The 14,668-nt window shown below is 41.3% G+C and overlaps 2 protein-coding genes across 2 annotated transcripts in view; one reads left to right on the top strand and one right to left on the bottom strand.

The window, feature by feature from the left end:
• Positions 1-7,334, top strand: part of gas7b (growth arrest-specific 7b) — an 85,870-nt gene extending 78,536 nt beyond the window's left edge. Inside the window, exons 12-14 of the mRNA XM_079260402.1 lie at positions 2,607-2,686; positions 2,774-2,872; positions 5,297-7,334. Of these exons, the coding sequence (XP_079116528.1) occupies positions 2,607-2,686; positions 2,774-2,872; positions 5,297-5,410 (293 nt within the window). The 3' untranslated portion in view covers positions 5,411-7,334. The remainder of the gene's footprint in view (positions 1-2,606; positions 2,687-2,773; positions 2,873-5,296) is intronic.
• A 696-nt stretch (positions 7,335-8,030) lies between these two features.
• The window catches only part of LOC306771468 (uncharacterized protein), a gene marked incomplete at its 5' end in the record, with an annotated part of 90,445 nt that continues 83,807 nt past the window's right edge, over positions 8,031-14,668 (bottom strand). Inside the window, 7 exons of the mRNA XM_079260634.1 lie at positions 8,031-10,068; positions 11,211-11,357; positions 11,441-11,641; positions 12,686-12,856; positions 12,935-13,060; positions 13,138-13,341; positions 13,411-13,603. Of these exons, the coding sequence (XP_079116760.1) occupies positions 9,916-10,068; positions 11,211-11,357; positions 11,441-11,641; positions 12,686-12,856; positions 12,935-13,060; positions 13,138-13,341; positions 13,411-13,603 (1,195 nt within the window). The 3' untranslated portion in view covers positions 8,031-9,915. The remainder of the gene's footprint in view (positions 10,069-11,210; positions 11,358-11,440; positions 11,642-12,685; positions 12,857-12,934; positions 13,061-13,137; positions 13,342-13,410; positions 13,604-14,668) is intronic.

Below are 14,668 nucleotides of genomic sequence, written 5' to 3'. Positions count from 1 at the left end.
ATCTGTTCTCCAAACGCCTTGATGCCTGTTTTAGAGCTCGAAGCTGGGAATTAAACCAGGGAGCCTTCATAATCTTACCTAATTTCTTCTTCTTTAGGGGAGCAACATTATCCAAGGTTGTACGCATTGAAGCTGTTATAGTATCAGCATGTTGATCAATCTGAGCAGGAGTAAGGCTTAAAGGGGGACTCTCAGTCATGCTAACACATGGTAGATGTGAAAAAATTGATTCAATTGATTGTTTAAATTTTGTAATATTATTGTCTGATAAACATCTACTATAGTAGAATTTATTTTTGGTCAGTGAGTAATCAAATAAAGTGAATTCAAAGGTTAACAAGAAGTGATCGGACACTGTGCCGTGGCACATTAGTGTGTCGTCAGAGATTATCAGGTGTGCCATGAGAATTTCTCAATTTCACCTTATTGGTCTAAAAAGCAACTCTGTTTCCATCCAAACAAGTCCCAGTGAAAGATAATAAAATTCCTTCTTGTGTTTATCTGATTTCTATTCAGGAGGCTTTGCCGAGATGGACTTTATATTAATTATATGGACTTTAAAATAAAAAGAAACATTTTGGTTTGTGGTGTGCCTTGTGTTTTTTCAGTAAAAACAAAGTGTGCCTTGGCTTAAAAGAAGTTGAAAAACACTGCTGTAGAGAACGACGCCCACTCTTCACCTAGGGGGAGGGGGAAATGGAGGAGCTGTCAATGTTGATGGAGAAACTGAGACTTGCTCGGAGTGGAGGGTGTGCCGACATGTAAAACTTCTGTTTTACTGCTGTTGAGTTTGAGAAAACTAGAAGGCAACCAGGCTTTGATCTCTTGAAGACAGTCAGAGAGAGAGGAGTTGAGTTCGGAGGAGATGTAGAGCTGGGTGTCGTCTGCATAGGAATGAGTTTCGCTTCATGCTAGAAAACACACTGGCTGTTTTTAACACACAACATCGCTGTTTCAGCAAAGAAACGCAAGAAAAATAAGAGAAAGAGAGACAAAACAAGAGTCATCGTAGGATCGTCTTCTGCTGGCTGGAGAGAGCTAACAGGTCAGGTAGGATGCAAGATGGATGCCGAGTTAGCCATCGAAAGGAGGCGTGCGACGGGAAAATGGCAAAAGTTCTGTGGTGTGTCTTTAAAACGGCTCAGCTGGTTTTCAGCTGCAGACTGGTTTCAGAGAAAAAAAGCTGTTGCTTGCAAACTGGAAAAAATGAGACTGGTGTCTGAATGAATAACAAGAATCTGCTTAAAAAACAAAACGAAGCAGTGAGGACACATGTTGTGTGGAAACGTGAGGAAAGTAACCGGCTAAGAGTAAACAGCCAGAGTGTGATGTCACGAGTCGAGCAGAACGGCCACATGCTGTCACCCACCAGTACGAACCCTCCATCCTAACACAGCCCCCCTCCTCCATTCTGATTATACAACCAGAAGGAAAAACAACAAAAGCAGCAGCAGTAGTAGTTGATGGTGATTGTTGCATCTGACTGCAGACAGGAAAAACTGATGCCAAAACAACTAAAACATGACATCTGTCTGCTCATAACAAAGTTTCCTTATCACTGTGAGGCCTGGTACACAGCCTTTATGCCCCTGTACCACAGGGATTCCTTCACATTTTACACCAGCCCTTAAATTCTGTCAACTTTTTAGAAAGCTTGTTGGTTTCAGTTACTGACAAAAAGTCTTTGTGCATATTAAGAGTTGCAGCACCATCAGCAAGTTTCTATTTCTAGAAGCCATTCTGAGCTGACTTGTGAGAAGAGCCTGTTTACTGCAAACTGCTGCAACAGAGACGACTGGCGGAGTTTTACTGTTAGCTGAACAGACGCTGCCTGCCCACAAACAAAACATGACTGAACCTTTTACAAAAATATCAAATATTCATGGGAAAATGACAGTAAAATAAGCTTTAAAAGTCACATTTACAGTCGAGTGAAAAACCGAAAAACTTTTTAAACAATAAAGTTTGATGTGCAAGTAAAGTCTTCAGGTCCTTAGTATATTGTCACATGACCCGGAACCCAGATCCAGAAACATTCACCTTTACTACTTCTATAGGAATCAAGAATATGCAAGTGTTTATATGTTGGTAAACATGCGTGTATGTGTGTAGGGAGATGTTCTAAACAGTAACATGTTCATTTTACGTAGGGTGTGTTGTAGCAGGGAAACATTGACAGCCTGCCCGACTGCACCCCTCCCAGAACCGGGTTGATTAGCCCCGGTTTAGCATCAGATTTGTCACTATTTGATAGAAAGTGGAGATTAAAACTAATTTAGAACCAAACAGAGTTGTTTGGGGAAAATAGGAACATCTCATGCAGGCGTGTTCACTGGCATCATTCACCCCCATGATTAGTGCTTGTTTTGTTGTCAGCAGGATGCAAACTGAAGCTCTGATGAAATAAAATAAAATCTTCCATCGTTTCTCAGAGCTGAATGAATCATTTGTTCCAGATTGTTTGTTGTTTATCACATGAGCTTTGAATCTTGTTCTAAGCTTCAGCTGTGGAGGAATGTTTGTGTTGCAGCACCACCTGCTGGGGTTACTGTGTATTACAGTTCAGCCAACACACAACTGAACCTGCTGTTTTTCTTTTCTGTCAGGAGACGATCTGATGCGCTGCGTCGACCTTTATAACCAGTCGCAGTCTAAATGGTTTGAGGAAATTGTCACCACCAGTTTGGTAAGGATCTGTGCGTGTGTGTGTGTGTGTGTGTGTGTGTAAGTGTGAGATCACATTCAAGTTGGTCTACCTTCCTGTCCTCTTCAGGAGCTGGAGAGGCTGGAGATGGAGCGAGTAGAGATGATCAGGCAGCACCTCTGTCAGTACACAACCCTTCGGCATGAGACGGACATGTTCAACCAAAGTGTGAGTAGAAATTCTACGACTGATATCAGACAATTCTTCAGCCGCAGTTTGAGGACTATCTAGCACAAAAGTCAGTCCTCAAAGGCTGATGTCCTGCAGGTTTCCAATGTATCCCTGTCCCAACACACCTGGCACACATTAATATGATCCAACAGCCAATGAAGTTCAGCACAGTGACTGCTTGGTTTGAGTCAGGCGTGTTGGAACTGGGATACATGGAAAACCCACGGGACATCGACCCTCGGGGACTGACTTTGGACACCGCTGATCTAGCATAGAGTCAAGGGTTTGGAGTTTTAACTGAGATAACATCCCCATCTAGTGGAGAAACAGAGAATTACATCACATATTAGTAAAAGATGGAAAAAAGTCTGACGTAAAATGTGATTTAAATGCATTTTGTATCATGTATTCAGTCAGAATAACATGTAACGGTACCGTAGTTGTAACATGTAACGGTACCGTAGTTTTAACATGTAACGGTACCGTAGTTGTAACATGTAACGGTACCGTAGTTGTACCATGTAACGGTACCGTAGTTGTAACATGTAACAGTACCGTAGTTGTAACATGTAACGGTACCGTAGTTGTACCATGTAACGGTATCGTAGTTTTAACATGTAACGGTACCGTAGTTGTAACATGTAACGGTACCGTAGTAACATGTAACGGTACCGTAGTTGTAACGTAACGGTACCGTAGTTGTAACATGTAACGGTACCGTAGTTGTAACATGTAACGGTACCGTAGTTTTAACATGTAACGGTACCGTAGTTGTAACATGTAACGGTACCGTAGTTTTAACATGTAACGGTACCGTAGTTGTACCATGTAACGGTATCGTAGTTTTAACATGTAACGGTACCGTAGTTTTAACATGTAACGGTACCGTAGTTGTAACATGTAACGGTACCATAGTTGTAACATGTAACGGTACCGTAGTTGTAACATGTAACGGTACCGTAGTTCTCAGATGGCTGTACATCCGGTGTGTAAAGCTGTCTTGGACATTTTCAGGATGAAAGATCTGACTGTTTCTATTAAAATAAACTTTCAGATCAGACGGTCACAATGAAAAAATAATCGGCCATTTGTTAGAATTCAGTGGTGACAGGACTTTTCATTTTAACTCGGATAGTTTCACTGACATAAATACTTGCTTTTGAGGAATAAACTATATATTTTCAGTGAGTGATCCTTTTGCAGGTTCGGCAGTTTGTACTTGTTGTACTTGTTTAATTGTTTTGAGAAACACACCAGCTGTTGTGCAAATGTTTCTTTTGTTGTGAGAAATTTCTTTGAAACAGCAATACAGCATCATTTTCATAAGAAGTACTAAGCTCTTAAATAAAAGTATAGATTGTGAAATATAATTCTAAATTAAAAAATTAATTAATATAAAAAGATTATTTTACAAAGTGCTTTGTATTTACATGTTTAAATTGAATTATTTGCTGAAGGATTTGCTGATTAGAATATTAAATAATCATTAAAACTGTGAATGGATTTTTAAAAATTATTTCCAAAAGGAGAAATAAATAACACATTTAGAAATAACTTTACTTAAAAAAAAAATCATTCCTTTTCCATTTCCATTTTTTCCTTCAGTTTTCAATCCGTTTTGTGGTTTAACTTTCTTAACGGTTTACCCTCCATTTATTCTATGCGTCTCTTTAGTGAAAACCAAGTTAAACAAAACTCAGCTTCCTGTCAAATGTTTCCAGCTCTGTCATTGGTTACACAGGCACACTTTCTGTTTTGTATCTATGTTTTGGTAAAGTAACCACTCGACATCTTCCAACTTCTAAAGAAACTTATATCCTGACTGCTGGATGGATCCTTCAAAGTTTCGCCTGATCTGTTGCACGCTCCTGAAAGCCTGAATAGAATATCGGTGTCTGTACTGTGAATGCCATTTGCTCGCTGTTAGAAAACTCTTACTTGATTCAATCAAATTGTGACCTAATTGTTACATTTGGTATTATATTTAACAATTGATATGCTATTTTTTTTGTTACAAATAATCACTTCTCATGAAAATGCTGTGTTTTCTTTTCAATGATCTCCCCTGGTCTTCCATAAAAATGTCTTTAAATCTAGGAATAGAAAAACCTTCTTTTGTTTCTATTTTTATCTATCTGTCAGCTAAAAGTCGACCAAACTGTAAGAAATTAGGAGTAATATTGTTGTTTGAGCCTTTCTGCCCTCCGTGGCGGTTATGTGCACGTGTGTGACGTATGCATAAAAAATGAAAAGGATCTATTGACTGTTATTTTTTATGCACTGTACCTTTAAAGTGACACACTGGAATATATCAGTGACCAACAGAGGGAGCCAGAGAGCCACTTTCCAGCCCTCTGAGTAAATAATCGTGGTGTCACCGTCACAATCCTCAAAACTGACATTTGTTAAATGTTCCTTCAGACGATGGAGCCGGTGGACCAGCTGCTGCAGTGTGTGGACCCGACTAAAGACAGAGAGGTGTGGGTGCGGGAGAATAAGACTGGAGAAATCCGGCCCATTGACATCGAGGTCTGACCAATGAGCTCTCACCTGGACAGCATGACCCGGGCGAGCCCAAGCCTTAGGACATGACTGACAGATGGGGTGTGTGTTGGGATCATCCCCTCCCACACACACACTATCCACACAAGTCCTGACAGACTGATGAAGAGCTCGCTGGTTGTGGACGTCTTTACGACCATCTGATGAGGATGTCGTCAGTGTTTTGAGGGAGATTTTGTGAGAAGTCTGAGAGATGAAGATGACTGGTGTAGTTCAGTGTTTAGAAAGTGATGCTTTTGCGCAGAAACGTGTGAATTCTTTACTAAAGGATACTCAGGTGGGGCGACTGATGAAGTAGCAGCAACAGTGAACATTAAACATGTCTAAATGTTGAATAGCTTTACGTCATGCAGCGGTGTAATGCAATACCTAGAAACCGCAATGATCTAACAGATGCTGCTAAGCTAAATCCAGTTACACAGATGTGGTTGCTGTGTTACTGTGTAGCAGGATAAGGATGAAGCACCATAATACTACTATCTGTCTGTAAGTGTTGACTGTTTGCTAAGCTCTGCCCCCTTTTGCTATTGATGCAGTTTTCTATCAAAACAGAATGCACCAACCATAAAACATGCTTATCATTTCCATATGTACGTTTGTGTTATAGTCATGATACTCCCATAGTTTACTTCTATCCAATCACGTGATTCCATCAGGACAGCGTGTATCTGAGATACGAAGTAGCGGTCAAACAAACCAAAACGATCTTTCAGGCTTAGAGGTGAGTTCATGCGTTAGATAACAAAATTCACTTGCTCTGTCCCTTTTAATTCTTTCCTTTTTTCTTTGATGAATCAGCCACAGTCCACATTCAATACAACCAATTTGTGGATATCCAGTTACTAGCATGTGATATGGTTTCACATAATTCCTTAAGCTTTGGGAAAAAAGTTATGAAGTGTGTTTTCTTGGCCTCAAGACACTGCAGGGGAACAACAGCTTCAGGAATGTGTAAAATCAGAGGTTAGTGTGTGACAGGAAGTTGACCTAAACAACTACAGAACATGCTAACAAACTAGAACATCTGAAACCTTTGTCTCATTTAGCCAACACTGGTTTTAAAATTACCTTGTTTCCACATCATTAGCCTCATAGCATAATGAATCATGTTTTGGCTAAATTGTGACAATTGACTGTAATCTTCTAATATTGCTGAATATTACTGCATCATTGCCTATAAAACCTAAAATATGACTTAGGCAGTTTTTCTAGGATAAAAATATACATATTGCAATAAAATGGAGAAACAGTGAGTGTTAGCATTCTTTTTGCTGCTAAACTTTCTAAAAGGAAATTCATGGCCCTTCAGCAAACACTGACGTGAATTAAGCTAAATGTTAGAGATAATTATGGAACAACAGTCACTTGCAACATGAGTCTGTTTGGTTAATTTATGTGATGTTCAAATTTAACCAAAAATCAGGAAAAAACATATTTAAAAAAAAAAAAAAAAAAAGACTGTGTGGCTGACTTTATTCTAATTTATGGTCTGGCAGTACATATCTGAGTACTGAGAAAACCCTTTCTAATGGGCAAAAATTAAAATGTGCTTCATGTATTTTAAAAAAATCCCAGCAATAATATTGTTTTGCTAGTTAGCATATAGCTAGCTAGCTCACTAGCTATATGCTAACTTCCCTAGTTAAGGTAGAGGTTAATATTCCTTACACATTTCTTTTTATTCTTTTGGTTTATAGATACACTCCCCATCCAAACTTTGTGATTACGTCACTGATTTTAATAAGAAATCTTTTGTGAAGTTTAAATTAGCGCTCCAGTAGCTAAAACTTGGCCGTCACTTCCCCGACAGTCAGGTTGTGGTTCGAGTTTAGCAAACAGTCAGTTGTTGAGGTCTAAAATCATAAATATTCACTGAAACCATTAAAAAAAAAAAACATTCTGGATCATTTCTAGCTGTGTTTTGCATCATTCCCAATAAAGGTTAAAAACAGCTCTTTGCACTTTATGGCCAAATTATATATAATGAATATACTGTAAGTTGCTGTTCATATGAAAAGTGCTCTAAAGATGCCTTGTTATACATTTTATTACTAATAGAAAAAACCTGTTTTGGTTGTGGTCAGGGGTTCGGATGTAAATATGAGATGTCTGTATTGCTAAGAAAGGCAGTAACAAATATACTGTAAAGTACAGTAATAAGAGATGACATTTGGTACTGATATTTGACATATAAATATGTTTTCTACACAACAAGCACATCTCTTACGACATGTTTCGTTATCAACTGCATCACTTTGATTTGGTGTCCGTGCTGCTGCCTGCAGGAGCGAAATCTGTACAAAAACTTTTTACAAGCACATCCTGTCCAGTATTTCTGCTTAGTATTACTTTACCACAAGAGTATGGAGATGTTTTTTGTACATTAACAGCTACAGATCAGATGTTACATTAATAAAATTGTATATCTCATGTCATACGATGCTGTTTCCTTGTTTGTTTTCTATCAATCGTAATAAGGAAAAAGTAAGAGATTGTAATGCAAAAATTGAAAAGAAAAAGTTTATTTCTTTAAAAAAAAGTGTAAAAGTGACTTAATGGTCAAAGCCTCAGTTACACTTGTTACAATCGTGGTTACACTTTCAGATAAAACATGGAATCCACACAGACAGTCATTTATAAGCGGTTAGTATGCAGTGACGTATCAGTCACTTATGCTCTTTATATGCCGGTAGTGTTAGATAACGCTGAAATTCACTGTGACCTCTGCTGCGGTTGTGTCTGTAATATTCATCTGTACACTTTTACACAAAGATAATGCTGGAAGTTTTTGTGCAGTAAAAAGTCGGGATTGTTTTAAACAGAGCCAAACTTTCTAACCTGCACCCAGACAACGTTTACACTGCAGGCTAACACTTTTTTTGTGACATATATCCGATGTTTACAAGCAACCTCAGTCAAGTCACAGTTAATGAAGCAAGATGGACGTCACCCTTTATGTGCACGTGGGTCATTTCAGGACCGCAGTCTGATGTTGGTCCCATTTAACCTGGAGCCTCCAGTACAGGAGGCAGCACGAGATACGTGCAGTCCAGAGAATGTTTGCAGACACCAGGAACCAGCGATGCTAACATGTAGCGCAGCAACATGACGAGGATAACCTCAGCTAAAAGTCTCTACCAAGCATCGGCATTCAACCAAAACAGGTACAGCACCAAGCAGTTTTATGTGAATGTAACTGTCCACGTCAGAGCTTCTGATCATTTCTCCACAAAAAACAAAGTTTCATATGAAAGCAGAGACTCAGCTGATTACGTCGATGTCTGTCTTGTCGCTGTAGGACTAAACTCTGGCAGCTAGCAGCCACAATCAGAAACCGTGTCTTTTTACCAGCTCTAAAAACTTTGCTGATGTGTCTCCTGTGATTCTGTCTAAGTTTAAAATGAATCATGAAGATCCTGCTGATGAAGTACCTGCTGGTTTCCATGGAGATGAAGGAGGTTTTATAGGGAAACACTCTCTTTCTGTCGTAAACTATGTTAGGATTAACTTCTTTCTGGAAACTTGTGGTGTTTCAGGTGAATTTGGGGTCTATTCCTGGATTCTGTTGTCCATCATCATCATCATCATCACCACCAGCGGATGGCTTCCTGAGATATTTACCTGTGTAACACCTTCTATTAAAACAGCTGTTTTAAAATGCCTAAGCTTCACGTTTTAATGTCTGATTTTGCGCAGTTTCTCGTCAGACCTTACTTTTCTCATTCCTAGATGAACTGGGCTGCTGTCTTCTGGTTGCACTGAAAGTAAACTGGTTTTCTGTTAGAAGGAAGTAACATTTTCTCCTCTGTTATAAATGAATTTATTCAGACACAGAACACAAATGTTTAATTTCTGAATTCATCTCCCATCTCAGCTTTCTGTAGAAAGCGAGATCATACATACAGCCCTGGTAGTTATGAAGATAAACCTAATTTATTTTGGGTTTATCATTTCAGATAGAACGCAGGATTTAATGAAGAAGAAATGAAGTTATTGGATGAATATGAAAGCTAAACAAATAAAGAAAACAAAAACCATGAGAATTGAGCCTGAAGCTGTGGCATGAACGTGACATGGCAGCCTGGTCGTCCACTGTAACACTGTATTCATGTCGTATGAGAAAGATTTTTCTTTGCTGTGAATGGTAATCCTCATTAATACAGCTGTGTGATGACATCTGCAGATGTGTCGAATGTTAAATCACAAATCTAAATACAACAAGCTGTGAGTCGACCAACATCTCTGCTCTGTGATAAATACCTGGTTTCAGGAAGCTGTTGTTTCAATTTTACTAAACGTTTGTCATATTCAGCCTGTTTTAACGTACACATACTTCAACGTGATTGGATATAAAAGGGGGGGAGTAAAGCTGGAATGTGTGTGAGGAGGGGCAGTTCAACAGGAACATACAGTTTATACACAAGCAGTTGATGCTTGCTGGCTTCAGCACACCTGCAGGCGTCACACACACGTCTTCTTTAATCGATCATCAGCTTATTCAGGGAGTTCAGATAAGTTGGGATGAGTGAGCTGACCGACTCATTGTCGTCGTTGAGGATCCTCTCTCCTCTTCCCTCCGAGCCGGCGGAGCTGGGCGACCTGACCAGACCCGGGTACGGAGTGCTGTAACCCTGGAGGAAAACACACACCTTTCACTGTCTACAAACACGCAGGTAAACAGCCTGTTTTATATCCATCACTTATTGAATCTACAGCTTTAAGAATTTATTTAATTCATTAATTGAATTATTTCTTTGAAAAAATGATCATTTTAGTCAGACTGGCGGAAAATGGCAGTCGACCTGCTTTTATTTTGAAAGTTTCTTTCTTCCTGGGTCTAAAACTTTGTTTAAATCACAAACAACTTTAGAGGAAGTGTTTATTACAGTGTCATGATCATAGACTATATAAAAAGATGGACGGAGCCTCCGTGATGTCACCCGTAGGTTTCTGAAGAGCTTAATTGAAGCTCAGTGGGCGGTTCCTACCATCGCCATCTTGGCAGCTGCATGCGTGTCGTCTCGCCCGCAAAATACAAATATGGGCAAAGAGGTGGAGCTGAGAGGCGGGCTGTGAGCGTCATGGTGGATGATTGACATCGAGCGAACTCCAAGCTGCCTGTAGCTAAAAGCTAACCGAGCTAACCCGGAGATAACAGAAGCTAACCAGCTAACAGAGGTAAGCGGGCTAAAGCTAAGTCACGTTGTTAACCGGCTAAAAACCGCGGTTGTTCTATGTTCTTCTGACTTGAAGCCAGATATCGGTACCTGTCAATCAAAAGGACCTGCCCCTAAACATGCCGAACTTCGAGATTAAATTACTTTTAAACGGGTGAGTTAGAAAAAAATTCACTCCCCCCACAGTTGTCATGAAGGTAAACCTGACCTATTAACCAAAAATGAATTTTTGAACCAGGCTGTAAACATGTTTATTTCTGCTGTAAAGTTGGTCTTTTTAACATGGGAGTCTATGGAGATTTGCTGTTTTGCAGCCCCTAGTGGAAGAAGGGGGAACTGCAGTTTTATGCACTTCTGCATAGACTTCACTTTTAACCACTGAAGGCTCCGTCCATCTTTCATATACGGTCTATGGTCACGATTTATCTGCTGATGCCTTCAAATAAACCTGAAGAGCGAAACTCACAAACTTTGGTTCCTTCAGAAAACATCCACCCAGCAGAGAAAGCTGTAAACGTGGACGCTCCGTCTTCTTTACACATGAAGCTCAGTCAGCAGAGGAAACGTCATGAAGTTAAGCAAAGGTTGTTACTTACAGAGGAGTATCCCTTCCCGAAGCTGCCTCTGTTCTTGGTCCGGATCTTCGTGAGCGCTGACTCTGCGATGTCGGCCCGCTCCTCAGCATCATCCAGCTCGTGGACGGTCTTCCTGTACTTGACCAGGTTCATGTTGGCTTGCTCCTCCTGCGGCGACAGCGAGCGGTCAGTAAAGGGACAGGAGGTTACCTGTAGCTGGAGACACCCTTCAGAGTAAGAGCGTGACGTACAGCCTCCTCCACTTGTCTCTTGTAGGCCTTCATCTTGTTCTGCAGCCTCTCCACCAGCTCCTGCATCCTCTGCTGGTTCTTCTGGTCCTCCTCGGACTGGAACAGCAGCTCCTTCAGGCGGCGCTCGTTCTTCCGGAGCGTCTTCACCGTCTCGGCGTGTCGCTTCTGCTCCGAGTCCAGCTCCAGCTCCAGCTCCTTCACCTGCAGGAACACACACTGACTGAAGCTTCATGTTGAACCAGGCAGAGACTCATGAGGAAGTCATCATCATCATGAGCATCAACATGTCTTCAGCGAATCTAAAGTTAATTCTTTTTGTTTCTTTGGAGGTTTTTTTTTTTTTTGGTTAAAAGCTGTAATCTATGCAGATTTAGGGGGAATTTTATAGTTTTAAAGCAAACTAATAAAAAAAATCTTGATTAAAAAATGAAAAATGACTGAAGTGATGAGAGAAAAAAATCTCATTTTAAAAGGTTTAAGAAGAATGAATTTAACACATATTCAGTTTCCATTGCTCATGCAAAACAGATTTCACTTTTAGAATTTATTTCGTAGAATTTTTTAGCATCTATATTTTCATTTAACATCCTCGAAAACATCAATTTTGAAATTTGTAAAATTTTAAGTAGAAAAAAAGATGCGAGAAGCCAGAGAGTCTTGGCTTCATCTTCCTTCCACACTGGACTGATTAACTATTTAATATGAATCATATTTCATACAGTTTCTGAGAAGTTTTGCATCATTTTACGATAAAAACTGTTCAAATCGCTGGAGAAAACAATCTTCTGCCCCCTACAGGACACATTTAGCACTACAATCATATGAACATCTCGCATTAATAAACACAAAATTATCTTTTTTTTTTCTATATTTTAAAAAAAAAATCTGTATTTTCCTCCCATATTTTTCTTTCTGTTTCCTCAATGTCCAAGATTTATGTCCTGAGCAATTCCTGACAGGAAACTTCCTAGAAGGTCCTTGCAGGAGCTTTTCATATCTTGTTATTCATTGAATTTGATAATAAAATAAAATAAAATAAAATAAAATAAAATAGGAGCTATTTATCTCCAGCATGGCTGGAAAATGTACTTTTTAGTTTAGTTCTGCTTGTTTATTTTGAGAAAATCTTTCGTTACATTTATGAGATGTGAATCTATAAATAAGATGCAGCGTGGTGGGAGTGGAGCCGTGACCCCATCCCAGAATGATGTCTGTTCTTCAGCATGTTGACTCCTGTCTCCTCACCTTCCCCTCCAGCTTCTGGATGATCTTCTTCCCTCCTTTCAGAGCCATCTGCTCGGCCTCCTCCAGCCGGCCGCTCATCTCCTTGATCTGGCCTTCCAGACCTTTCTTGGCCCGCTCCAGGTGGAGTGTGTGCTCCTGCTCCAGGCGCAGCTCCTCTCCGACTCTGGCCAGCTGACACCACACAGCGCTGACTCACAGTGTGTGAACGTGTTGAAAGGATTCTGCTTGAGTGTGTTCAGCGTGTTTTACCTCGCAGCTGGCCTTCTTGGCCTTGTCTGTGCATCCTCTGAGCTCTGCCTGCAGCTCCTCGTGCTCCTGATGCAGAGTCTGCAGATCCACCTCCAGCTTCCTCCTCCCGCTCAGAGCCGCCTGGAGCTGAACACACCGGAGCAAACGTTAGGAAACGCCGGTGAGATGGGGTCAGAGATGGAAAGGAAAGCCCCATGCGGCACCTGGTTGTTCAGGTCGCTGTGCTTCTCGCTGGACTCTTGCAGCTCCATCTCCAGGACCTTCCGGGCTCTCTCTGCGCCCTCCAGAGCCGACCTGGTTTCCTCGCCCTCACTGATCAGCAGAGCACAGCGGCGCTCCAGGGCCGCCTGCTCCTCCCTGAGCTCCTCATGGCTCCGGGACTCCTCCTCCAGCTGAACCTGCAGCTCCTGGGACAGAAGAAGAGACACTGAGTATCTACAGATATAGTAAAACCCACCGAGCTAAGGAAGCTGGACCTTTATCTGCTGCTGCATCCTCTTGCTGTTCTTGTTGAGCTCGGCATTGCTCTTAGTGAGCAGGTCCACCTGCAGCTCCAGCTCGTTGATGTCAGCTTCCAGCTTCTTCTTCAGCTTCAGTCCTTCTGCTTTGCCCTTCACCTCCACATCCAGACTGGCCTGAAGGGACTCCAGCGCCCTCTGGTGGCTTTTTCTGAGCACACACAGAGAAAAGCTGCACCTTTCACTGCAGACGTTATACATTACCCACCCCTCCTCAGAATCAATCACCAGCCTGCCAGGCAGGAGCCTCACATGGCATGATCATTGCATGGATGATGATGTTTCAGCTGCAACATGTTATCTAACCCCAACTGATGCAATGAGTGGTTTTCTTAAACAACCACATTAAAGATGTTGGTTTGTGTCAGAAGGGTCAAACTATCGGCAACAAACAAAGAAAACATCTAAGGAGAAGCAGAAACTATTAAACCTGGGTTCATAACGGTCCAGTGGTGGGAGACCATCGTCTTTCAGGAAGAAACGTGGGGAATCAGACAGTAAAGCCACCAGTAGAACTGGTGGCTTTACTGTCTGATTCCCCTTTACTTTTCCCATGTTTCATAGGAAAAGTAAGAACATTTCCACATGAGCAACGTGAAGGAAGTCGAGGAACTGAACCACTGTGTAGCCATAAGAAGACTGGACTCTGGATCAGTCTGGTCTGATCTACTCTGTTCTAGAGTGAAGGGAGCTTCAGTGTGAGAAGAAATGCAGCCATCATGCCTCCTGTACAGTCCTATTGGGGCGTCTATGATCTGGGTTTGTGCAGATGAGTCAGGTCTAGGTTCTGGTCCAGGTTCCGGTCTATGATAAGAAACATTATTGTATGTGTCTGAAGAATGAGACGCACGTGCCGTCTTCCCTGATGGCACAGCGTTATTTAGAGATGGCGCTACCAGGATTCTTGCAGTTCAGGTTGTGACAGAGCGGTTCAGGGAACCGGACAGATGGAACCACAGACCGGATCTTTGTGCACTGGTCGGACCCTCCCATCATCCAGACAAGATGTTGGTGATAAATGGATGCAATGCTGGATAGAAGTGAATCTGCAGACATTGTAGACTCTTACAGAGACAATGACACGTCAAACGCTGCTGGAAGCGAAGCTAAAGGAGGTCCAACCAAATCTTTGTGTCTTTCTATTGGACAGACAGTGTACCTGAAGGTAAAGGTAAGGACAGGTCCAGTCTTACCTTTAAGGATTATTTGCAGGGTC

Source organism: Telmatherina bonti (genome assembly GCF_933228915.1).
Source record: "Telmatherina bonti genome assembly, chromosome: 21".
NCBI classification, from domain to species: Eukaryota; Metazoa; Chordata; class Actinopteri; order Atheriniformes; family Telmatherinidae; genus Telmatherina; species Telmatherina bonti.
The sequence above is the reverse complement of the archived record's forward strand: the minus strand, read 5'-3'. Positions and strand labels throughout refer to the sequence as shown.